At 41.3% G+C, this 27,527-nt stretch overlaps 1 protein-coding gene across 3 annotated transcripts in view; it reads left to right on the top strand.

Annotated features, from left to right (window-relative positions):
• LRRC72 (leucine rich repeat containing 72) overlaps nt 1-26,463 on the top strand; it is a 65,438-nt gene extending 38,975 nt beyond the window's left edge. For 2 of the 3 annotated variants that reach the window (XM_054020275.1, XM_054020276.1), the window contains 6 exons: nt 573-654; nt 3,930-4,043; nt 14,568-14,657; nt 17,922-18,086; nt 21,115-21,142; nt 24,565-26,462. In XM_054020275.1, the coding sequence (XP_053876250.1) occupies nt 573-654; nt 3,930-4,043; nt 14,568-14,657; nt 17,922-18,086; nt 21,115-21,142; nt 24,565-24,730 (645 nt within the window). In that variant the 3' untranslated portion in view covers nt 24,731-26,462. Of the gene's footprint in view, nt 1-572; nt 655-3,929; nt 4,044-14,567; nt 14,658-17,921; nt 18,087-21,114; nt 21,143-24,564 lie in introns of all 3 variants that reach the window. The other variant, XM_054020274.1, reaches the window with a different exon arrangement.
• Nucleotides 26,464-27,527: the final 1,064 nt, after the last annotated feature.

Raw genomic sequence — 27,527 nt, 5'->3', positions numbered from 1 at the left:
ACAGTTGACTCTCGAGGTTGCTATACATACAGGTTTCACTATAATTATAATCTGTGTGGGTTTGGAGCCTAACTAAACTTTGAATGTTTTCAGGAAACCTAGAACAAATACATGCTCCGTCAGATCAGCAGGTGCTGGTGTAATTTTTAATTTGGATGTTGAGTTTATTCTAAGGATATTACCTTTGAGAATATTCTTAATACAACACAGAAATGTTATGTATTATGAGAGGAGATTCTTCTCACAATAAGAATATTTCAACTTAACAAAAATTCCCAATAGCTAGGAAAGCCCAGTAATTTTCAGTGAAAATGTGTTCCAAAATACAAAATCTAAATCAATGAGTCAAAAGGTTCTATAAGGATTTTCTATAAGGTTATTCTATATGTATTTATCACACATAATGAATATTATCAACAATTTTTCAGCTCTCAAAGAAGTCTTAAAATGGGACTATTTTCACTGAAACAAGAACAAATACTTCTTTAAAAATATACAATATATTAATATATAGTTCTCCAAAATTAAAATTAGACTGACAGGTACCTGTTTCCCTGATTCTCATGTTTCAGATCCAGAAGCTAACATTCTTGATCAATAATTATCGCGTGACAGAACTCTACCTCAACAATAATGAGCTCACAGATATAGCAGGTATTGTCTTACATTTTAAACTTTAGAGCAAAAATGTGAAGTTTTTTTCTGTGTATCAGCAAGCTAAGTGAGTTTGATTTAGGTGGTCCATAGTCAGTGACTGTCTGCTAGTAGCTGAAAATAACATCTTCCAGTTTATAACAGCATACAGACGCCCCCCGACTTATGCAATCGTTCTGTTCTGGAAAGCCTTGCGTAACTTGAATTTTGCGTAAGTCAGAAACGTATACCTGTACATTACGCAAAAATTTCCTTAACTCGAAAATCCTATTTCTGGCTTATGGAACTTTTTCCGTAAGTGCAAATTTGTGTAAGTCGGGGAGCGTCTGTACACAAAAATGAGGTTTTAGGAACATGATTTATTACACTACACTTGCGTGGTTATATAGCGATATTTAGGCTCAGATTCAACCATGATGTAAATGGGTGCAGCTTCATTGCATCTACTTCAGTCAGGGATAAATTTGCCCCTTACTCTGTAACTGTTGTTATTAATTGGCTATTTTAAAATGTAAACAGTAGTGTAGTGGTGTGTCTTGCCCTGTAAGGGCCAGAGGCATGGAGCTGGCCAACCCCATACAATTAGTCCTCCCTGCCACACCTGGGATGATGTATGGGATTTAATTAGAACCAGCTGGATATGGAGGAGCTGACTCCCCTATAATGGGGAGCAGAGCGATACGTAGAGGGAAGGTGGCCTGGTTTGAGACGAGGCAAGACCAGGCACGACACGACACCGGAGGAGTTTGCGGGCTGTGCCCAGCTTAAGGCTGGAGGGAAGATTTTTGTGTTTATTTTTTGAATTTTAAGTTAAACCAGACTCTGAAGAGGGCTGTTGTTATTAGATTTGTAAAAGACTCTTTTTGAGTTAATTGAGAAACCAAGATTGGAAACTGAGGTGAGGGGCTGCTTGCAGGGCTGCCCTGAGGCCACAAGGGGGTGCTTGGAGGAGGCCACTTGATGACAAGTAGGTTGAAATAAACAATACTAATTTAGTAAGACTGCATTTATATTTTTTGTTAAAAGTGAACTGAAAATATATTGATTCTGGAAGCATAGTACACCATTTTGGTGGAAAAAATCATGCCATTGAAATACATTTCTGATCTACTGTGGCAAGTTCTCTTATTCAAATGAATATGCAAGATTTGCTGATCAGACAATTCATAATTAATTAAAAGTACCCTTTGGAAACCATATAAATGTATATGATAGTAGATTAGCAAGACTGACAGACATACCATGAAACTAAAGGATAGTAAAGTAATAGATTGTCTCATATGTAGTATGTCTGCAAAGACTATGCAATTTCCCTACCAGTATAGTTGTCACTTACATTTCAAGTACAATTGTACTCCGTGAAGTTATTCTGCAAAACTGGCTTCTTGTGAAGCTCCATCTTTATCTCTTAAGGACTTTTATTTTAGTTTTGTCACAGAATTTGTCCCTTAGTATTTAAAAAAATTGTTCATGTTAATATTTTGTCTCTTTCTTTATTTAATGTTAGATTGGAGAAGGAAGTTAAATGACGTTGGTTGATGTCTTTGGGACTTATGGGAAATGTGAATCTTTAAGAAGGGAATGGGAGGTTGTTCCAAGCATAGGGGGCAGTATGGAAGAAGGTAACTAGATGTGGGAGAAAGAAACAGCCAGTCTTCACTGGCTAAACAAAATGGGTGAGGGGTAAGGTTGCCAACTTTCTAATCACACAAAACCGAACACTCTTGCCCTGTTCCTGCCCCTTCCCTGAAGCCCCACCCTGCCCCACCCCTTCTACGAGGCCCCACTCCTGCTCACTCCATCCCCTCCTCTGTTGCTTACTCTCCCCCACCCTCACTCATTTGCTCATTTTCACTGGGCTGGGGCAGGGGGCTGGAGTGTGGGAGGGGGTGAGGGCTCTGGCTGGGGGTGTGGGCTCTGGCGTGGGGCCAGAAACGAGGGGTTCAGGGTACAGGAGGAGGCTCCAGGCTGGGGCAGGGGGTTATGGTGTGGGAGGGAGTGAGGGCTCAAGCTGGGGGTGTGGGCTCTGGGGTGGGACCAGGTCTGATGGGTTTGGGGTGCAGGAGGGGCTCTGGGCTGGGGCCGAGGGGTTCGGAGTGTGGGAGGGGGCTCTGGGCTGAGGAAGGGGATTGGGGTGTGGGAGGGGTGGGGCTGGAAATAAGGGGTTCAGGGTGCAGGAGGGGGCTCCAGGCTGGGGCAGGGGGTTGGGGTGCAGGAGATGAGGGCTCCAGCTGGAGGTTCGGGCTCTGGGATGGGGCCTGGGATGAGAGGTTTGGGGTACAGGAGGGGGTTCCAGGCTTGGGCAGGGGGTTGGAGTGCGGGAAGGGGTGCAGGGTCCAGGCGGCTCACCAGAAGCAGCTGGCATGTCCGGCTCCTAGGCAAGTCATGGCCAGGTGGCTCTGTGCGCTGCCTCCACCCACAGGCCCCATCCCCGCAGCTCCCATTGGCTGCAGTTCCCAGTCAATGGGAGCTGTGGAGCCGGTGCTCAGGAAGGGGGCAGCGCGCAGAGCTGCCTAGCTGTACCTCCGCCTAGGAGCCAAGGGACACATCGCCGCTTCTGGGAGCCATGCAGAGCCAGGTAGGGAGCCTTCCAGCCCTGCACCAACCGCACGTTTAATGGCCTGGTCAGTGGTGCTGACTGGAGCCACCAGGGTCCCTTTTCGACCGGGTGATCCAATCAAAAATTGGACATCTGGCAACCCTAGTGAGGGGAGTGACATAGTCTGAGTAGGCAAGTGAGTGACTGGTGGTGACTTTTTTTTTTCAAATGTAAGATTATTTGAGGTGGAGCTAATGTTCCAGAGGGAATGGAGTTTAAATTGGTTAATATGGAGCCTTTGAGGCAGAGATGGTAATTGGGAAAGGTGAAACTGGTATGATAGGATGGGGATGATAGATGATCCAAGATTGATGAGGTTATCAGGGGAAGGAGGAGGCAGTAGAGGTTGGATATAGATTTTTGGAGGTGAGGTTAGAAAGAGAAGTAGGGGAGCAGGGATGGGAAAGAAAGAGATGAAGATGCAAATGCTGTGAATAGAAAAGAGGAAATAAGGGATGCAAATGTTCTGGGATGAGGTAGAGAAGGAGGAAAGACAAGAAGTAGAGTTGCTGAAACAGAGGATGAGTATAGTGAGCATGAGAAGTGTTGTATGTAGTTGTGGGAGTGGATGGATAATTAGGATGGCAAACTAAATGTGTAGCATAGCAAAACAAATTAGCAAGTCAAGGTAGTCAACTATGGCGAGAATCATTTATTATAATACATTTTATTTCAGGGGCTCTGAAACATTTGCATGCATTGCAGATCTTGTTGCTTCACAACAACCAGCTGAAAAACCTTGACACAACAGTGAAGGAACTAAAGGGAATGATAAGTCTGCAGACCCTAAGTAATGTATCACTTTTTATTATGCATAACTGCAATCATTGGAAATTAGGGAAAAACAGACATTTTTGTAAGTAGGAATGGAACTAAATCATTCAGATGTCCAAGATATTTTCCTCCTCTTTTCTCCAGAGTAAATGGATTCTCACATACAATAATAATATTTTTTTAAATTAAGCATACCAATATCTGTTTTAACTAGTGTAGGCATTTTGATATACTGTATGGCGTAAGTGGTAAATGAAATAACTGTAGTCTCTGAAATTTCAAATTAACATGAACAAGACAGTGCTGGCGCCACTAAGTTGTACTGTGTGAAGTAGCCTCAAGGGAAGTAGGATTATATGCTATTAACCTATTGAAAATGAAAGTATAAGCAATTTTTCTCCATCTTTCCTAAAGGAATGTGCTCATAGATCATACCAAGCGCTCAGAACTTTAAGAAACAGGAAACTAATTTCATGTCTTAGTAACATAATTAATGGACTTGTATAATATCATCAGCGCCTAGCTTATGCATTCAAAAACCTGGATGTTTGATGGCAAGAAATAAAAAGATGTCTTGAAAAGTACATTTTTAAATTGAACCTGAAACTGAGCCAAGAATTGAAAAACAAGTCAAGTGTTATAAAAACAACATACTAGTCAAATTATTGTAAGTTATTCCATTATGTGTAAAATCTAAAAATAGACCTCTAAAAATGAAGTTGTTTGAAATGATTAGACAAAGTTTGGACAGACATCCCATTTCTCAGTGGTGCTGTCACTCGGATTTAGTGTTACAGCAAAAGCAATTAAAAGGGAGCTTCAACAAGCACAAACAGTTTACTTCACAGTATTGTGAAACAAACAGTAATAGCAAGAATTCAAAGCAGTGTTCTAATGCTGAACTGATGCATACATCAGTCATAATGACATGGTAATGTAGTTCCCATTGTTCCAACCACTAGCAAATAAAAATAAAAGATAGAACACTCCAATTTGCTCTGATACAAAATTTTATTCTCGTTTTTGGATTCAGGAAAAAAGTCCATTTTATAGAAGAACATATTATTGCACTAGACAGTATATACTCATTGGACTTTATAACCCATACAAGAAATTGGCAATTCCTTTCAGTCAAGAATTTATATTAAGGTGATAATGAGGTCTTATATTACAAAGAGTATTATTTTAATGAAATACAGTATTCTACCCTTCATTATCACATTAGAAGCAAATGACTGTCAAATAAATGAACAAGAGTGCATTTTTAAGCAGTATCCTTACTTCATAAATAATATTGGTTTGCTTGCTTGCTAATCTGCAGCGTTCAGAAATTTGAACTGAGCCTACCAGCCTTTAGTGTGAATTAGCCAGATTCTGTGGCTATCCTTTATCAAATATTCTTCTTATGAAATAAAGATTATTTTAGGAATGAGAAGTTACCTATTGTTGCTAGATGGTTCTCTTTTATTGTTGGATAGTCCAATTAAAAATAAAATTTACTCAGCACCCTTCAATGTAACATCTGGACATATAACATCAATTTAATATTAAGCACCCATGGGGGGATTATTATTTGAGCAGTCTAATAAATCATTATTGTTCATCCCAATAGCTACATCAGTTGCCAAAGTATCCTACTTCCCTCCTTTAGGGCTTTTAGACACTGCCCTACATTGGACATGGTATGCAGCAGCACTGCTGCAGCAGGAGTTCATGGGAAAAACTGTACTTCCTGAGGTTCACAGGCTGGCTTTCTTGCTAGTGCACCCTTTCAGGGGATGCAGCATGTGAAGTGGAGGGCATGGTCATGGCCTCAGTTCATCCCCACCCCATCTTTTTGGCATAGAAACTCTTTGTGTTCCCTCCAGGGTTCTCCTGTGCCAGGGCCAGCCACAATCTGGCTTGGGCTCAGTGAAAAAGACTGATTTAATAAATACACCTTTCACTGTGCCGGAAGATCACCAGACTCAGGTTCTTGCAAACAGCAAGAGGCAACAACAGTACCCTGCTGCTACTTCTAACTAGGTGGTTCTTCTTCTTTTCTATATTTGAATCATGATAGTGCCTATAGGCTCCAGCCAAGATAAGTTTCCCATTGTGCTACGTTCTAAATGAACAAGATTGTCAAGAATGGGGAAGAAGAAAGTATTATCCCTAACTTACAGATGGGGAACTGAACCACAGAGATTAAGTGCCCGTGGCCACAACGAAATTGTGTGGTGGAGCCAAGGAACTGAACCTAAATCTCTTATACAATGCTACCATGCTGATGGACAGAACACCTAGAAAGATTTATTTTTGAAACTGACAGCTGTTCTCAAACAAGATTACAGGACCCAGAGGGACCATATTGGTGGCTGGGTGGTGAGGGAGGTGCCTAAGTGTCTTTCATAAATGGGAATTAGGTACTTAGCTGTCATTTGTGCCTTTGAAAATCTCTCTTTCTGAAGCCCCACTCCATTCCAAAATGATATTACATCAAATCCAAAACTAAACCAAATTTTCCTAAGGCTTAGGTGCTTCTAGGATTCCCTTCCTAAAGACCTATCTCTCCCAAACAGTAGCATTCATTTTATTCACTAGTGTAGGCTTATGAGCTATATATAGTGTTTTAGAATGTACTGACTGAACTCTGCAGCAGTAAGAATGGAACTCTTTCCATTACTGCCATCTTGTGGTTCTCCTAATACAAGTAAATACAGTGATTTAAAGAAAAAAATCTGATCTAAACATCACCCTACCAGGAGCGTAAGAAGAATGCAGAGTTCCCCCCCCCCCAAAAAAAATATTATAAACACAGCCATTTCCAGCATGGAGAAGACCAATTATCCATTTCCATATCCTGCCTATCCCAAAACACAACTGGCCAGTAACATCTTTCTATAACATAAGAGAGTGTCTCTTCACCAATCCTGTCTGGCAATTGCTTTATGCCCTGAGGAAGAAGGATTGACATTTTATAACTTTCTAACCTGTGTAGAATATCTGCAGATTCTGTGTTTATTCAGGAGTACTTGTGGCACCTTAGAGACTAACAAATTTATTAGAGCATAAGCTTTCGTGGACTACAGCCCACTTCTTCGGATGCATATAGAATGGAACATATATTGAGGAGATATATATACACACATACAGAGAGCATAAACAGGTGGGAGTTGTCTTACAACTACAAGTTATATCTCCTCAATATATGTTCCATTCTATATGCATCCGAAGAAGTGGGCTGTAGTCCACGAAAGCTTATGCTCTAATAAATTTGTTAGTCTCTAAGGTGCCACAAGTACTCCTGTTCTTCTTTTTGCGGATACAGACTAACACGGCTGTTACTCTGAAACCTGTGTTTATTCAGTTAAGTGAATAATCCTTTATGAATCTCACTAAACTGTTTGCCTCAATATCTTATCCCTCTTTCCACCTTTCTCTCTATAACCACTGAAGTTGCATAATCCACAGGAGTTGTTTTAGCCTTAGGGTATGTCTACACTGATGTGCATACCTGAGTGCTGGATTGTATTCATGCAGGCATGAGCCAGACAAATCTGCCCTGAGAGTTTACATTTACTGTGCTGGACATTGTACAACAATATGTATCTGCATTCATACTGCTGCTCTAAGTACAGGAGTTTAGCACTACCACTTCAGGGTTCATATCCCAAGGTTCTTTGGACATATAGAGGCACTCTAAGAACTGATGTGTGGTGTGTTGTTGGACTGGAATATAGTATTTTCCTGGACCCCAGCACAGAAAACAATTTTCCCTGCCTTCACATGTGTGCCGATGGCACTTCCAGATTATGTGGCCCCTGACTTCTATCCTTGCAGAACTGGATGGAAGTCATGGATCCATTGGATGCGCTAGTCCTACTCTTGCTCCTTATTGCAAAAGAAATGTTTATGCAGTGAGATAGGCACCCGCCGAGACACTGGATAGCCTTTTGACAGCATTTTCTGAGTCACTGAAGACAACAGGCCATGAGGAATGAGGGCAGTTGATTTATGGCAGGCTGGACAGATCTGATGAAAGCTGCTATTGCCACGGAATACCCTTTGGTTTATTGCCACTTCTGGTATAGGAGAACTCGCATGGTGTGGCTGGATCACATCGTTTTGCAGACTTGGGACAATACAGCAGTGGCTCCAGGTCTTCTGCATGAGGAAACAGACCTTCATAGAGCTATGTGAGGAGCTTGCACCAACCGTCCAGCACCAGAACACTCAATTGAGGGAGTCATAATGATACAAAAGTGTCTCACTATTGCTCTATCCAGACAGCTACACTATCCCGGACAGCTACAGGTCTCTAGCAAATCACTTTGGAGTTGGAAACTTAACTATTGGTAGTTGAGGTTGTGAGGCCATTAGCACTGTCTTTTATCTCTGGTGGTTATCATAAGGAACATGCCTGAAATAATAGCTAGTTTTCAGAGGATGGGGTTCCCATTCTGTGCTGGGACCATCAATGGCACTCGTACTCATAGTTCACCCACCAGAAGGGGCAAATGAGTATGAGGACTGCAGAGGATAATATTCCACTGTTATGCAAGACTTGGTGGACCACAGAGGCAAGTTCTTCAACACAAACATGGAAAGTACAGGAAACATTTGTGACATTAGGCTGAAGAGATCTGGCTTGTACCTGAAGGGGAAAGCAGGGACCTTAGTCCCCAGAAATGTTATGAACGGGGTATCTGTGCCAACTATTATTTTGGGGACCTGCATACCCAGTCCTGCTTTGGCTGATGAAACCATACCCCGATGTCAGTGGCCCTGGAAAAAAGGAATTCAATTTCAAGTTCAGCAGCATTTGGTAGGCTCAAGGTTTGCTGGCGTTGCCTACAAATCCATCTGGATGCCAGACAGAAGATGACGTCTCACTTGTGCAGCTGCTGTGGGCCACCTTTCAGTAAAACAAATTTAACCTTGCATGATGTTACATGCCAACCTGGGTACAGACCACAAGTTCTTTTTACATGTTTTGAGTTTATCTGGCTGGGGTTTTTGCTGTGTTTGTGCTTGTGACATTGCACACCTGTATAAAACCCATTGTTATAGGTTTTATTAAGGTTGAGGTTGGAGGGGACTGTGATTGATTGGATTTCCACTAGGGCAGTCAAGCGATTAAAAAAATTAATCGCGATTAACCGTACTGCTAAACAACAACTGGATACCATTTATTTAAATATTTTTGGATGTTTTCTACATTTTCAAATATATTGATTTCAATTACAATACAGAATACAAAGTGTATAGTGCTCACTTTATATTTATTTTTGATTACAAGTAATTTGAACTGTATAAACAAAAGAAATAGTATTTTTCAATTCACCTAATACAGATAAGGTAGTGCAATCTCTTTATCATGAAAGTTGAACTTACAAATGTAGAATTATATTAAAAATACTGTATTCAAAAATAAAACTGTATAAAATTTTAGAGCCTGCAAGCTATTTTACATTTGCAGAAGATAATGCTGTCTGCTTCTTGTTTACAATGTCACCTGAATTTCACATGATTTGATGCTGATGACACTCGTTAAAAAAATAATGTGTTAATTAAATTTGTGACTGAATTCCTTGGGGGAGAATTGTATGTCCCCTGTTCTATTTTACCTGCATTCTGCCACATATTTCATGTTATAGCAGTCTCAAATGATGACCTAGCACATGTCATTCATTTTAAGAACACTTTCACTGGAGATGTGACAAAATGCAAAGGTCCCAATATGAGATTTCTAAAGATAGCTACAGCACTTGACCCAAGGTTTAAGAATCTGAAGTGCCTTCCAAAATCTGAGAGGGATGAGGTGTGGAGCATGCTTTCAGAAGTCTTGAAAGAGCAACACTTGGATGCAGAACTACAGAACCTGAACCACTAAAAAAGAAAATCAACTTTCTGCTGGTGGCATCTGACTCAGATGATGAAAATGAACATGCATCAGTTTGCATATCTTTGGATAGTTATTGAATAGAATTTATCATCAGCATGGACATGTCCTCTGGAATGGTGGTTGACGCATGAAGATATACCAATCTTTAGTACATCTGGCATGTAAATATCTTGCAATGCCAGCTATAACAGTGCCATGCGAATGCCTGTTCTCACTTTCAGGTGACATTGTAAATAAGAAGTGGGCAGCATTGTCTCCTGCAAATATAAACTAATTTGTTTGTCTGAGCAATTGGCTGAACAAGAAGTAGGACTGAGTGGACTTGTAGGCTCTAAAGTTTGATATTGTTTTATTTTTGAATGCAGTTATCTTTTGTGCATAATTCTACATTTGTAAGTTCAACTTTCATGATAAAGAAATTGCACTACAGTATTTTCATTAAGTGAATTGAGAAATACTATTTCTTTTATTTTTACAGTTCAAATATTTATAATAAAATAAATATAATGTGAGCATTGTACATTTTGTATTCTGTGTTTAAATTGAAATCAATATATTTGAAAATGTGGAAAACATCCAAAAATATTTAAATAAATGGTATTCTATTATTGTTTAACAGGGCGATTAATTACGATTAATATTTTTAATTGTTTGACAGCCCTAAAATTATGCATACAATATTTTAAAATTCTGCATATTTTATTTGTCAAAATAATACAACATAATCATGCCAGTTTACATTATTTTGGTAATGGATTTAAAAATAACTGTCAGCAAATATGTCTGTAACAATACAGACAACAAAAAATCAGGAAATATTTTTTGACAAATAGATTCCTTACTAGGCATATTAATACAGAACTTTGAGTAATAATTCATTTAACTACAATACAGAAACAAATTTCCCGCACCCCTTAGAAGCTGTGCATAGGCTTGTGGGAGTCAGTGCTAACGGAGTAGCTGATGGAGAGGGAAGTAAGTGCTGGGAAGAAACCTAGGAGTGGACCTGGAGGATTGTTGGGTGTTGGTGGGAGAACTATGGGAAAAGTTTTTTTTTTGCGGGGGGGGGGGGGAAGATTGTTAGGAAGTTGGGGAGCCTCCCCCATGCAGAGCCTGCTGACCCCTGGCCTCTTGCATTCAGTCAGGCACATCTGCCCCTGTCCCCATGTGTGCCTGCATCCCCACTCCCCATTCAGGTAGGCATAGCTGCCCCCGTCCCCATGTGTCCCCGCACTCTCCCTCCTCCGTGTCCCCAAGTGGCCTGCACCCTTACTCCCATTCAGCCCCGGATCAGTGTTGTGACCCCACTAGCTTCTGTGTCCCCGCCCCAGTCTCTCCCCCCCATTACCTCTTCTGAACTCCAGTCTGTGTGACCCTCACAGCAGCCCCTTGTGCCCTGCTCTGTCAGTTCCTTCCCCCTTCACATGACGCCTAACCTGGCCCTGCAGGCAGGGTACTGTGATGAAGGCAGTCTCTGCCCAGGGCCGATGCAAGGAAGTTTCGCGCCCTAGGCAAAAATTCCACCTTGCGCCCCCCCCCCCCACTGCCCTGAGGCAGCTCCCCGCCCCCCCCCCACTGCCCTGAGGTGCCCCCCCCGGCAGATTCCCCCCCTTCTTCCCTGAGGCGCCCCCCCCACGGCAGCTCCCCTCCCCACCCCAGCTCACCTCTGCTCTGCCTCCTCCCCGAGCACGCCGCCCTCGCTCTAATTCTCCTCCCCTCCCAGGTTTGTGGCGCCAAACAGCTGATTGTGGCGCCAAACAGCTGATTGGCGCTGCAAGCCTGGGAGGCGGGAGAAGTGGAGCAGCGACGGCATGCTCAGGGAGGGGGCATAGCAGAGGTGAGCTGAGGTGGGGAGCCTGCGGCAGCTCCCCCACCCCGCCCTGAGGCACCCCCATGGCAGCTCCCCACCCCCCCCCGGCCCGGAGAGCCGTGCAGCACCTCCCCACCCCAGCTCACTTCTGCTCCGTCTCCTCCCTGAGCACGGCGCCCCTGCTCTAATTCTCCTCCCAGGCTTGCGGCGCCAAACAGCTGATTGGCGCTGCAAGCCTGGGAGGCGGGAGAAGTGGATCGGCGACCGCGCGCTCGGGAAGGAACGCTGTTATAAAAAAAATTGGGGGCATCGCTTTTTGGCACCCCCAAATCTTGGCGCCCTAGGCAACCGCCTAGTTCGCCTTAATGGTAGCACTGGCCCTGCCTCTGCCCCTTCCCTCTCCATGGCTGTCTGCTCCAGCCTGTGAACCAACTGCTCTCTTTCTGGCACCACATCAGCCCCTGGTGGGAAAAAGGTGTAATTGCAGCATGACCCCTCTCACGGCTTCCCTTCGCCTCCCTGTCAGAATCAGTTATTCTGCGGTGGGGGGCAGGGACATTAAATCTGTGCTTGCACAGTGACTCAGAATTCCCCAAGGAGTAACTTTCACCACATTTCAGCCCTTAAAAGAAAAGGTTGTACACCACAGTTTGGTGTTCATTAGTAAAGTAAGGTTACTGGAAAAATTAAATAATGCATTCATTGGCCGTAGTTCAGTGATTTATAATGAAGGGTAATTGAACAGCTTTTAAAATGTATGCTGTGTTGTTGTAGCCATGTCGATCCTAGGATATTAGAGAGACAAGGTGGGTGAAATAATATCTTTTATTGGACTACCTTCTGTTGGTGAGAGAGAGAAGCTTTCGAGCTTACACAGAGCTCTTCTTCAGGGCTGGGAAGCTTACTCAGAGTGTTACAGCTAAATACAAGATGGAACAGATTGTTTAGCTTAAGTTGTTAACACATATTTCAAGGGACCATTCAAGGTGAAATTGACCATTTACATGAAATGGACCAGTCATAAGGATGAAATGGGTGAGGGGAGAAGAAATCTTTCCTGAACCCCCTTTTCTGGCCTTCGAACAACCCTCCCCCAATCACTCTATATCTGACCTATACAATATCAGTCCTTATTCTCAAAGGAAAGCTGAACGATGCTTTCAAAAGATGAGCCTGGGGACTTAGATTCATAACTTTGCTAGACACTAAAAAACATGGACTGACTTGAGATACTGAATTTATGTCCTATTACAACACCCCCTAGGGCTGGTTTCCCCCTTTCCTCCCTTGACTGGCAAGGTGTTAATGGGCCACTTCACCTTGAATGGTCCCTTGAAATATGTGTTAACTACTTAAGCTAAATAATCTGTTCCATCTTGTATTTAGTTGTGACACTCTGAGGCCAGGTCTACACTATAAACTTACATCAATACAACTACATCGCTCAGGGGTGGAAAAATCCACACCCCTGAGCAATGCAGTTCTACTGACCTAGTCCCCGGTGTAGACAGTGCTATCGATGGGAGGACTTCTCTCGCTGAGATAGCTACTATCTGTTCTGGAAGTGGATTAATTCCGCCAATGGGAGAAGCTCTTCCATTGGCATAGTAGCGCCTTCAGTGAACCACTCGGAAAGCGGTGCTGTTTTAAGTGCAGACTTGTCCTGAATAAGTTTCCCAAGCCTGAAGAAGAGCTCTGTGTAAGCTCGAAAGCTTGTCTGTCTCTCACCAACAGAAGTTGGTCCAATGAAAGATATTATCTCACCCACCTTTTCTCAGCTTTTTTTAATGCATTCATCTTCCATAAATTATGGATTGAATTTTCCCAACACTGCCAGGCAGTTAAATGATCTTAATTCTGAAAGGTACATGTGTAAATTAAATACTGTATTTTCCAGCAATCACAAATGCAGTAAGATCAATGACAGAATGGGGAATCAATTGAGAAATCATAGCAGAACTCGCCATTCTGTCCTTGATGTTATTTTATGATATGCATCAGGGAAATGAAGGGATTCTGTAGTGTGCTCAATTGCTTGTTCATTTCCGTTCACAACATTGCAGTGAAAAGTAAATGGATTTCACTGTGTCCTGTGACGACATTCCCATGAACCCAAATGGTCTGGCATTTGATCTAGGAGGACTTTGTGTGTTCACTCCTGGCAAACTGGCAATATTGGGCTGATACATATGTCTTTCAAAGAAAAATAAATATCCTCCATTAAAAGGGCTTGTTTATTCACATAATAAATATTATGAACTCTGATTGAGTGATTGAGCCAAATTTTGAAAAGGGCATAAATGATTTAGGAGCACAAGACCTAGAGTCCGTACATGACTTAAGCACTTTTGAAATTTGTATTCTTCACCCATTGTTTGATACGTATTTGGAGTTGTCTAAGGCATTTCCAACTAGATATATGCAAAAGTCAGAAGACTGTCATTCACATTTTATATTCCATGTATATTGTAAAACTGCTGCGTACTTAAGTATATACTTATCTTACAGTACATACCAAAATCAAAGGCAAAAAATGTGTGGCTTTGTCAGTATATCAAAGATCTCCTAGTTAATCATAAAAGATCAAGCAGGAACTTCAAAGGCTCAGCACCTTAGGTGGCACATTAATTCATTTATTTTCATTGAACATTTCACAATGGGCCAAATCTTGCAGTCCTTATTAAGGCAAGGGAATTTGTTTGACTCTGCAGGGCTTGGCTCATAGTATAAAAACAATTTGGGTGTATTTAATTGTATTTTCTGCAATATCTTTGCCAAATGGTGATTATTTTCCCAGGCTTGTTAATTTTTATATTTTTTCTTCCTTCCTTAAACTTTTGCAGATCTATTTCACAACCCTCTGTCACAAGATCCAGGGTACCGTCTTTATGTGACATACTTCCTTCCCTCAGTACAGCTCCTCGACAGGAAGAGTAAGGACTGCTTTCCTCTTTTCACAGTGCATTGACAGTCACTTAAGACTCTAGCCCATTTAGAAAAGTAGGTGAATTCTTCCTGTGGCTGTTCTCCTTCTTCCTTTTCTCCTCCTTCTCCTTCTTGCTTATATATCAAAATGTATAATGAATTTAATCCAATTAATTGTGAGATTTTGCATGCAGGTAGAGTTTGTGTGAACTAAACAATTCTCTGCTTGATATCAGACCTTTCATGTTGAAACTGACTAAAAGATTTGGCTTCTTTGCTATTTAAAATGTGTGTGTCACTCTGAGATCTCATTTGTCTTACATAAAATTCTGTGGAACAAATTTAAGAGAGGTTAATGTCAGTGTTCAGAAATATGAACCTACCTTCATGTGTGTGAATTGGGTAAGTGCATGTACAATGGCTAATTTATTTCAGTTTGTGCTCACCCAGAGGTCTGCACACCTTTGTAGATTTTAAATAAATGCATGCACATTTCTTAATTGATCTTATCCACATAAAACTGACTAAGCCCACCAGAAATAAAATTATCATCCCTACATCCCTCCCAGCAAGCTCTCAAGGTAAAACCTGGGCAAGTAGGGCTCTATCTTGAGAATAAACAGAAGTAGTAAATCAACTATGTAAGTTAATGACTTGATCAGCTAGTTTCTTGTAGATGCCCACAGAAGAAAAAGATCCTAAAGATCAACTTCTTCAATAAATGCCTAAGTTGTGTATTTACCAACATGACTTTTCTGTCATCTGAGTGAACTGTTCAATGATGTGAAGGAAGGAGGTTGAACATTAGGAGGAGGAATGTTGGGAGACAGTGGGTAAGATTCTCACCCTGCTCCAGTCCCTTTATGCTGGGTAATAGGGCGGGAGTGGAAAAAGGGGCCCTTGAAGCCCCAGATCTGGCCAGGGGAGAATTCTCCTGGTGCAAGACCTGAGGCTCAGCACCCTCTGACCAGTATTAGTGATGGGGTATGGCTGAGATGGGAGGGGTAGAGTGGTGGGAAGGGCCACAGCACACACTGTTGTGGAGATTCTGGGCAGTGCTGCTGCCCAAAGCCCATTCAGGGAGGCTGCCATAATTTGGACAACACCCCAGGATGTGTCTAAATTATGCTGGGGGCCACTACAGACCTGGACTAGCTCAGAATCAGGAGGGTGTAAAGTGACTTAAAGCCATCTTTGCCCTTCCCCCTCGTCCTCCTCAGCTATCTGTTCTTTACTGTGCCTCTTCTACAACACAAAATTTCACCCATAGGATTGAAGCTGGGAATTACTGTAAGGGAGAATGAGTGAGTTTAATTCTGGTGGGATGAGAGGAATTTAGTTTAACTTTAAAAATCTACAATACAATTGTGTAACTAATAAGACTCATCTATCATCACTATAATCATTTTGTCTGTATGATACATCACTTTTCCCCTTTGCATTTTCAGTGTATTTTCTTCCAGACAGAAGCCTGTCTCTTCCTCAATGTTTGAGAAACAGAGTGCAGAGTTTTGGCTCCACCACAATCTAAATATTAAAAATAAAATAGTTCTATTGACTTTGCTGGTTCTACTTGAGAAAGGATTGTCCTCACAAGTAATGGTTTGCAAGATCAGCCCCACATAACAATTTGTATGTGCACTTCCCTGTTATACACATACAGGTTTGCTGGTGGACCTCAAGCCTATTTCTGAACATAGAAATGTAATACTGGAAGGAACCTCGATAGATCTTCTAGTCCAGTCCCCGGCACTGAGGCAGGACTAATTATTAGCTAGACCATCCCTGGCAAGTGTTTGTCTAACCTGTTCTTCAAAACTTCCAGTAAGGGAGATTCCACAGCCTCCCCAGGTAATTTGTTCCAGTGCTTAACTACCCTGACAGTTAGGAAGTTTTTCCTGATGTCTAACCTAAATCTCCCTTACCGCAATTATGAGCCCATTACTTCTTGTCCTTTCCTCCATGGCTAAGGAGAACAATTTATCACCCTCCTCATTATAACAACCTTTTATGTACTTGAAGACTATTATCATGTCCCCCTCAATCATTTCTTCTTTAGACTAAAAAAACCCAATTTTTTCAATCTTATAAGTCATGTTTTCTAGACCTTTAATCATTTTTGTTGCTCTCCTCTGGACTTTCTCCAGTTTGTCTACATCTTTCCTGAAGTGTGCTGCCCAGAACTGGACACAATACTCTAGTTGAGGCCTTATCAGTGTACATTTGGCATTGTTCAGAATAACTTTTTCAGTATTCAGGACAGTACTTTCCTTACTGTTGCAATGAGGATCATTGCTGGATAGAGGAGAACTGGCTATAATTTAATCTAGGGAAACTATATCGATATTTACAAAATCCAGAGATAATCTTGTTAAATTCATAGACTTAATCTTCTTTTAAATACAACCATAGTACAATGATCATTCCTGAATTAAGAAGTTAGGCAGTATTTTTTACCAAACTTTACCCTTGACTGTAAATTTGAGAACTATTTCTTTAACATTACAAACTCCTGTCTTTACTATGGAACATTACTAAAATATACTCCTGTCTTCCTCATTTACATAAGACACTTGGTCACACTTTTGTCACCCCCAGGCATAACTACTGCAGTTCCTTTCTAATTGGTCCCCTAGACATCAACATTGAAAGACTTTACTGAATTCAAAATGCTTCTGCCAGAGTTTCTTGTTTTGAGTCTTTAGTTTACATTTTTCCCAGTTTGAAAGTGCTGAGATTAGTAGGTGGTGCATATTCTTAGTGTCAAAATTCTCCTTTTGATTTACAATCTTAACCTCTTTGTTTAAAATTTACAAGTGATCTTCAAACAAAAGGGCAAATGAAGCTGCAAAACTTGTTTTGATTGTACTCCTACAACTTTCTGTAATTGAGTGGTGGGAATTATTACTGACTTTAAACTGGAATTCTGGTTTATTGTGGATATGAATCTTACAATTTAAGACTTCATTTAGTTCTCTAGTATAATGCATTTAAACACCATGCAAACAGAATCTAGGGATGAAATCCTGGACCCAGTGAAATTAATGGGAGCTTGGTATTGACTTCAGTGGGGTCAGGATTTTACCCTAACTCTTCAGGCAGTATAAATCAATATCTCTCTATATTGAAGTAAATGGAGCGATACAACTTTACACCAGCTGGTCATAATTCTGTAGAGAAAATAGTTTTCGTCTGAATGCTAGCAAGCAGCTAAGCTTAGATTTTATTCATTGGTATAGAAAGGGTAACAGTTTTTATTTCTCTTTTAACAGAAGTTACTCAAAAAGAAAGGGAATCAGCTTTACATATTTACAACCATGAAAGGTCCCGTGTTCTCCAGTCTATAGGTTTTGGAAAGAGAATAGATATGCCATTGGTGACTAAGACAGTATCTACCAGAAGCACTCCATGTGCCAAAAGTTTGCTGCTGTCTCCAGGTATTTATAATGATTTAGGGAAAAACATGTATTTCCAGGTAATTTGAATTAGAAAGAATAATTTTCACCAACTTGGTTGTAAAATTAATTAGATTTAATAATGAAATAGATATGCTTTATGAACTCAGTCAGATTGCTTCCTTATTTAATGAACAAACTGTAGCAACATGCAGTGAATGTGTCTTTTCTACTAATTTGTATATTACACTATGTGTTATAATCAAACTCTGGAACAACAGAATTGCCTTTAAGGCAGCAACTCAAAATAGAATTTCATTATCTTTTCAAAATGTATTCTCATTCGCGTTGAAGTTTTTACTCACATTTTCTGTTAAATAAACAGATTTCACAGGGAAATGATTTTTTCCAGGGTACTGTACCATGAATGTCTGTATGCAGTGTGGGTTTAGTCATGTCAGTCACAAGATATTAGCGAGACAAGATGGTTGAGGTAATATTTTTTATTGGACCAACTTCTGTTATGTAAGTAGGACAGTTTGTCTCGCTCACCAGCAGAAGTTGATTCAATAAAAGATATTACCTCACCTACCTTGTCTCATGAATATCTGCCATAGGCAGATCCGGCTGTTTAGAGTTTTGGTGCCCTCTGGTGCTTATTTGAATTATAAACCTTTTCAGTCTTCTGAAGAAAAAGTTTTTCTCTTAAATAGTGTTGCAGATGGTGTATCAGCCTTTTCTATAGCATCTGAATACACAAAACTGTAGGTCTGGATCCTTCTATTTAAAATATATTGCAAATATATACATATTAGAAATATCAATCACACAGAAGTTGGTATGTTTAGTAGACTTACATACTTAACATCTCTCACTACCTGTTTTATTTGTAGAAGTTTAAAATGTGGTTCTACTTTGAATTGTAACTTTCTAAAAATGGCAACGTAGCATGTCATGTTTGTTGAGTCTTTGTGAGTCCAGATGAAATTTGATCCCTTTAAAAGAAATATGTTTTTTCTAACTCAAATGTAGAGGGGTCTTTTTGTCTTGCACACTGTCTTTACTAGTAAAGATCCTGCAAACCAAATTCTTTCCTGAGGTAGACATGAACCGTAGTGGCTTCAAATTATGTTCTCAGTGACAAATATGTAATCCCATTGTTTTCCATGGGGTTGGGCAGGTGTAAATGAATGCACTTTGGGTGTGCAGTTGGAATTTAATTAACGATTTGCTCATTCTAGACAAGCTGTGATCTTGTCTATAAAGGGAGTTAGATCTTTTTGTGGAGACTGCTAAGCAGAAGTCTGCAAGGGTTCACGACCATATACCAACCAATACCAGATAAAGAGCAAACAGCTCAGGAGGACCTGTATTAAAACCAGGGATGAGAGGAAAAAATCCATCAGGAGACATGAAACCTATCCATTTTTTGAAGAGTTGGACAGGATTTTCCACAACTACATGACCACCATACCCAGAAAAAGTTTGGAGCCTGCTGCATGCTTTCTTCCCCACTCCACCAAGGACAACCAGCAAAACTCATCAGAGGATGAGCGTGAGGAGACCACTGATACATTGCAGGGTCCATGCTGGCTGACGGCAGTTTGAAAATGACACTAGCCCGCCCAGAAAGGAAGTATGGGGTAGAGACAGAGGAAGCCTGGATTTTTAAAAAATTTGAACCTGCCTGGCATCCATTATGCATCCCCACAATGCATACTGCTTAGCAGCAAAGCGAAGGATAATGGGATACTCTCCAAGAACACCATGCCCTTAGTACTCAGCAAACCACTGTGTGCACAAAATAATGATGCACATCAAAAGTGGGCACACTGTTCCACGTGTACGATATTAGTGTGGTTTGCGTCTTTCACATTACCTAATGCACATCAAAAAGCTGCAGATTAACCCCCCCCCAATAGACAAATATATTACCTGAAATATAATCCAGGTAATTCTCTTTTATGTCTCTGAATTTAATGGAGCAAAAATAGTCAAAACTTTCTTTAATCAGTCCGGTAAGCAGAGATAACTCTCTCTGAAGCGTTGTTATGCATTTATTTTAGTAAGCTCTATCACTGTAATGCTGGGGGTGCTTTTTTTTTTATGGAGGAATTTGTTAAGAGTTGTTAAAATATCTGCTTGAACAATGCAGTATGGCCCTGATGAAGCAAAGCACATGATTAACATTAAGCATGTGAATTAGTCCCACTGAAGTTAGCCTACACTCAGCCTCACACTTTCTTAAACAGCAAAATATGGAACTCAGGAGCCATTGAAAATGGGTTTATATTATAACCAAAATGACAACAACTTTTTACACTGCTGCAGCTTCACTGCTACCAACAGTGGATACTTTAGTAGTAGAGAAAGGTCACATGCGATTCTACTGTCATGTCATCTGAGCCTGCTCTGAAAACTCTCATGGCCTATCTACAATACTGTGTCCACTATAGATAAAATACTTACAAATTTTCTCATTGTAGACTTAACATCATGCAGTTGGTTATAATAAACCCATTTCAGGGGTTCAGAGTGCGAAGTTTGGACTTTAAAATAAGTTAATGGCAAGTGATTTTGAGTGTAATGTTTTGAAGTTTTAAATCATATGCAAAACAATGACTATAAACTTTAGTAGTTTAATAATAATTTCTAAAATGCAGGTTAAGAGAGTTATTTTTAATCTTTTTCCTCATAGTTCACAAGGACCCCTGGGAAGTTAGAAACTGAAATCTTTGAACAGTGTATCATATGTTCACATTGTTTTGCTACTGGAGGGTTGGTGCTATCATTTCTTTTAAAGAAAAAAAAAAAGGAATAGGCAGTATTTTTTTGGGGGAGAAGTAAAACATGAATAATTACACAGCATAAACAGTCAGAAAAAAACAGTTAATAACCAGGAAGCAATAGCCTATATTTTGATTTAACTACTAATATTCAGTTATAATGGCTAGCACTCCTAGGGATTGATTTTGCACCATTCAAGTCAATGGGAGCTAGAACAAATTGTAGTTCTTAAATGGTCAAACTGCTGTAGAAATATTTACTTATTATAAATTTGTTGTTACAGGTTATGAAGTTGCAAATCACATAAATAAGTAAGTAGTTTGTTTGTGCCTATTTTTGTTTTTGCACATCAGAAGTATTCACTCAATCCTCTCTGCCCCACCCAAAAAAAAAATAAGCAGTAACTTTTAAAAAATATTCTGCCCTTTTTTGTGGTGGGATAAACCACTGTGTCCATCAGTGGTGAGACAATCCACCTGCTGCTATCTTCAATGCATTTTCAGTAGTATTGCTGATTAGGAAATGAGGTGTATGATAAAATGCAGTTCATTTTGTAATATCAAACACTAAGTTGGGGTGGGCAAACTTTTTTGCTCGAGGGCCACATCTGGGAATAGAAATTATATGGCAGGCCATGAATGCTCACAGAATTGGGGTTGGGGTGCGGGAGGGGGTGAGGGCTCTGCTTGGGGATGCAAGCTCTGGGGACAGTCCAGAAATGAGGAGTTCAGGGTACAAAAGGGGGCTCCGGGCTGGGGCGTGGTGGCGCTTAGCTCAAGCGGCTCCCGGAAGCAGTGGCATGTCGCTTCTCCAGCTCCTACGTGGAGGCACAGTCAGGTGGCTCTGCATGCTGCCCCGTCCTATTGGAGCGCTGGAGGGGGCCATTGGAGTGTGTAGGAGCTGGAGCGGGGCTCTGCCATGCTACTGCTTCTGAGCTGCGTGGAGTGGCCCCCGACCCTGCTCCCTGGCTGGAGCGCTGGAGGGGGGCATGCCCCAAACCCCGCTCCCCAGCAGAAGCTCGAGGGCCAGCTTAAAATGGCTGGCATGCCAGATGCAGCCCGTAGTTTGCCCACCCCTGCACTAAGTGTTAAAAATATTGTACATTAATGTGTTAGAGCAGCCAAGTAGTTCTGCTATAACATGAGTGAGACAATTTCCTTCTAACTGCCTATTCTTAAATAGGCACCTTCCTGGAAAAAATGCTGCCCTGTGGAATAAAATTTCTCAGCCTACAGTTGGTTTATTTTGTTGGATTTTTCATATATAACAGAAATAAAGATAACATTTAGTTCTCTCTGTGTGTTGTGATAGGGAAAAATATGTTATTAATGCTCTGAGACATTTTTAGATGCAGTTTTTTTATGTGGCAACTTTCCAAGTTATTTTAAAAGTTCATGCTTGTTTTAATTTATCAGTGAGCAACATGTGTGAGTAGCTATGTTTTAAACATACATTATTGAGAAATATATTTTTAAAATTAGCATGTACACATTAGTGCACATAAGTTCACTACCATTTCCTTTAACAATCTAAGTATATGGAGCTATCCACTTTGAGGATAACCCTACGCAATCAGGCAAATCATAATGAAAACAGAGTTCTATGCTGGTTTCAATACCACTCTGCTTGCTGCATGTACTTCCTGTTGCTTTTAGGTGCTCAGGTCCCAAATTCCACAAGGTACTTATGCACATGCTTAACTATAAGCACTGGAATAGACCTGTTGAAATCAGTGGAACTACTCACATGATTAAAGCTAGCCACATGCTAACGTGCGTACATGCCTTTATGCAGAGATTCTTTTCTATTCAGTTTTTATACTGTGCCCAACACCTGAGCACCTATATATGAGAGTGACTGGACTACCGAGTTTCTTTCTATCTCTACTCTCTTCACTGATTTTGTGAGTCTACAGCTCACATCTCCCATGGTACAACTAAAGTATGACATGCACAGAATGAGCAATCAGAAGTTTGCACCTTGATTATCCAGAAGAATCACAATGAAATAAACATCCATTGCATTTGCCTGAGTGTGTGATCACTTACATCTGCAAGAGAGACTATAAATGCAGTGTAACGATTAAGATTTTACATGTTCATGTAACCCTTCTGCCAGGTGGGGCCGGCAGCAACCAGGGCTGGGTTCAGTATTCATGGGTTCTTTTTCAACAATACTACACAGAACCGGCTCAAGCCGCCACTCAGTAACCTAGGAAAGTTACACACCACCTCTGGGTGCCTCTGAGAGGCCATACTTCCTCACTCGCAAGCACAGAGTCTGCGTGTAGAAAAGAAACTTAATGAAAGGAGAGACGTCACCTGACATGAATTAGGGAAAATGCCACAGGGAGGATTCCTAAACAAAACTGTTAGCAGAGTGCATGGGGCAGAAGATGATTTTCTACAACCAAAAGTTCCTTTACTATGCCCCCCTCTGCTCCCTCACCATACCTCATTCACAGTGGTTGTCCTTGGTAAGTGAGGACCTAGGGTTCAGAGGCACATCTGTGTGAGCTCACCTCCCACCTGGGGAAGAAGGCACCTTGCTTGCTCTGCTATCTGAGCACTTGTTCTGGCTGGCTGCCCCGCCAATCATGGTTCCTTGATGCCTGGCCATCCCACCAGTTGCGGTCACTCACCCTCTGGCTGCCCCATCAGCCACTGTTTGCCACTTTTGCTGGCTGCCTGTCAGTTACCTTCTGCTGTCACCTGCCTCTCTGCTCTGACTTCTGTAGGTCAGTCTCTTAGTGATTTTCAGTAGGCTGGGCAGAAACACTGCCCTACCACAAGTGATTTCAGCTCTTATTGAATATTTGAAATACTACTAGGCTCCTAATTAAGCCTATTTAGCACTGTCTGTGAACAGTAGGGAAAACAGATTAAACCAGATCAGGGACCCTTCAGGAGAGTTCACATCTCATGGCTGGGACACCTATCTCCACCACCTCTTACTTTCACAGGGGTCTAGCATTCAAGTCCCTGGCTTTCAGCTGAGGGTGACCCCCTCATTTGGGATAGGTTAAGGACAGTTCTGCTCCCCTTTATTCATACAATAAAGACAACATTGATAACATTTCACTACCACTGTATTCAGTACTAAAGTGATTTGTAACCCAACACCAGCCAAAGTTGATCATTTTGAGCAACACAGCTCTATCTGCTGTATATCTTGGCAGAGTAGGTGTTTTCATGTAAATACAGATTGCTCCTGAAGTCTCTACCCCTCCCCAGCTAGCTGTCAGAGGAAAGTTCATTCAGACTCTGCTTACATAAAATTCAGTTACAATTCCTACTGTAACCAGATCTGTATGCACAGAATCATATTCCTGTGTATAAATGCAGCAATATTGTGAAAGTTAACTCTGAGCAATTAATATTGTATTAATGTATCTTTTTGCATTGAGTTCACTTGTTTTTTAAAGTTAAGGAAAATACAATTTAATTAGTTTCTTTATTGCATTTAGTTTAATCAAAAATGAAGTTTCTTTTACTTGGACTTCTATGACTCCGCCTTTTTTTATTCTCTTTTGTTTTGTCTCATTTTGATCTCAAGTTTTAGAGAGGAAGCATACAAAAAAATTTCTTGAGTAGTTATAGACTAGTCTGTTTAATCAATAATTGCCTCTACTATTACTTTCCACATAACTGTTTCCAGAAAGTAATTCCAAAGTGGTTAGGAAAAATTGTTTTTATCATGTCAGTTATTTACATTTGTTTTGTTATTTTTGTAGAGTTCCATTTGAGAACCCTGAAGATGCTGTTTTTGTGAGGGCAATGAAGAGATCTATAATGGAATTTTCCTCTGTGGACTGGAATAAAATACCCACCTGTCTAGGAATATGCCTTGAAAACAAACCAGAAGAACCCCATGAGAAACTGACAGTCAAATTCAGATAACTGTTTGGTTCCTTAAGAAAATATGTACCTTCATGTTGGATATTAAACTTTTATTGTAAGTTAATATCCATAAGACATGTATGCTATAACTTATGCTTGATTAAAAGAACTTTCAGCAGGAAAAATTTAAATTCATTTCCTTTAATCCCAAATGTGGGGATTCAAGGATTAAAGTTAGAAAATGCTGGTCACAGATTTGCTATAACTTTATCATAATGTTGTCACTAATTGAATTCTCATGAGTACCAAGTCTGGTGTGACAAATTAACAAAGCAAACCTGTACATTAATTTTTAGGACACTAAGGATGAATATATTCATCTTTAATAGTCTTTGCTGGTGACCTCCTCTTTTCTAAATTAATCAGGCTTCTCTTACTACCTTAGTTTCTAACACTTCCAGGTCAGATTAAGACTTCATGTGGCCTATCTCTTTCCCAAATGAAGTTACTGCAAGGTTCTCTGTGTATAAGTTTGTTATATAGTCCTTATCACAGTTATCTTAATTTTTTCCCCATTCCTAACTCCTGCTACAATCCACTTTTGTCCTTTGCTGATTGCTGTTTCAAAGGAAAGTGTTTGGAACTGGCAGCAGGGAAAGCTAATTACATTAGGAATGTAGAGAAGAGGCAAGGTAAGTCCACGCTGGTTTCTTACAAGAGTCCCAACATTTCTTACCTCCTGTTAGCCAGAAACCTTTCTTGGCAATTGTTCTCAAAGTGGTCAAGCTGAAACACTAGGAATTAGCCAGACAGAGGTGTTAATCACTCCTCATGGGAAAACTCTACTGCACTTTTCTCATAGAGAACCTCCTGAGCTGTTCCATCAAAGGAAAGGCAGGATTTATCTCCCAGTGTATGTGGGGTAGGGGAGAGCTTTTGGTGGATCAGAGAGCTATAATTGAGTCCACAGAGACTAGCCTGCATCCCAGCAGTTAAACACTGTAGGTGCTTTATCCCAGGATGTATAGTTAGAAGGGATCTAATATTTTATCTCACAGCACAATGAAGCTGAGTGTGGTGTAGAAGAAAATGTTCAGTCTCCAGGGAAGAGGGAAGTACATTGCACTGGGACAGTTGCAATGTAAGGTTACACTCTGATTTACCCAATGACAGAAGTAAATTTCATTTTAAATTCTCTGAAGATTTTGTGTGCACTGAGCATACTCCAGCCTAGGACTATAGGGACCCAGGCATGACTTTCCCTCTAATTGCTCCTCCCCACTGCCAGGGACCCATGTGCCACCAAGCATTGGAACTGACAGCAAGGAGACTGTCTCTCCTATGCTCTCAATGCTCCCCCTGCTAATATGGAAGAGAAGGAAGAAGCTGCCTGACTGAAGAGAGGTGCATGTGGGGAAGGTGGCTTGTGGGAGCCAGAGGGTGAGGAGGAACAGAGTGGGGACAGCAGGAACAGGAGCTAGTGGAGGAGACAGGAGCTGTAGTGGGGTGCAAGGAGAGAGAGAGGGGCTGAAGAGGTATATAGGCACAGAACAGGAGGAGGGCAAAAACCAGAGGATGGAGGGGATTAGATAGAAGCAGAGAGGGGCAGGGGCAAGAGCCAAGTGGGGGATTGGATAGGAGCAGAAAGGGGGGGGGGGGAAAGAGAGGCAGGATCCAAGGTGGGGGGTAGATAGAAGGAGATAGAGATAGAGCCAAGGTGGGATGAACAGAAGTAGAGGCATACCCCTGCTACCCATCTCCCCCTTCACTCCCCCCCCCCCGAGGCAGCCCCATTCTCCTCTCACCCATATTTTCTCCCACTTCTTTACCCCATAAATGCCCCTTAGTCTCCAGGCCACCAAGCACTCATGTTCTAACCTTTTGGTTTAAAAAGAAAAACAAAAACAAAAAACCCCTTTGATTACATTCTGCCAAAATAAAGTAACTCTGGTAGGGGATGTGAGAAGGGGGGTCAGGTGAGGGACATATGGGGGTGACCACTAACTCCTACCAATAAACGTTTCTCTCTTTAGAAAACTAGGAAATTAAATAGCAAAAAACTTCCTTAAGACAGTGTTATGGTTGCCAGGATAGCTCATGCTCCTCCAGACTGTTAAGGGGGGGGAGGATAGCTTAGTGATTTGAGCATTGGCCTGCTAAACCCAGGGTTATGAGTTCAATCCTTGAGGGGACCACTTAGGGATCTGGGGCAAAAATCAGTACTTGGTCCTACTAGTGAAGGCAGGGGGCTGGACTTGATGACCTTTCGGGGTCCCTTCCAGCTCTATGAGATATCCTAATCACAAGTCTTCCAGCCTGGTCCAACTTACTCCTCCACCATTCCACCTAACACAGCTGGAGTTTCCAGCGGCTATTGCCAGCTGCATGGGAGCAGAGTTAAGGCTGTGCGGGTGTTTACCTTAACCCTGAATTTCCCAGGTTTCAGAAGTTTGGGTTTTGCTGAACTTGACGTTCTGGAAGGACACCAACTATCACCTGGCAACCTTAACTCTGTGTTAAATTTTTTTGCCATTTAATTAAATAGCAACTGATATACATGGTCTCTGGGATATTACTTCTTCCTTTAGATTGACTAGGGAGTCCTGTTTTCTCTATGTGAGCCTTTTAAAGACCCAATCCTACACACACCAATTACTGAGCATAGTGATTCCTATAGCCCAAATTCTGGTACCCTTAAAGAGGGTGAGTGGTACATTACTTTGTGAACTGTCCCATTGATTTCATTACATACTGTACCACTCATCGAATATAAGGGTGACAGAATCAAGAGTGACTGGGAATTTTCCCATTGGCTTCAATGGGGCCAGGACTTCACCTTTTTGTCTTGTATGGCCAT

This window comes from Malaclemys terrapin, chromosome 2 (assembly GCF_027887155.1).
Source record: "Malaclemys terrapin pileata isolate rMalTer1 chromosome 2, rMalTer1.hap1, whole genome shotgun sequence".
Taxonomy (NCBI): domain Eukaryota; kingdom Metazoa; phylum Chordata; order Testudines; family Emydidae; genus Malaclemys; species Malaclemys terrapin.
This window is presented reverse-complemented; position numbering and strand designations above follow the sequence as displayed.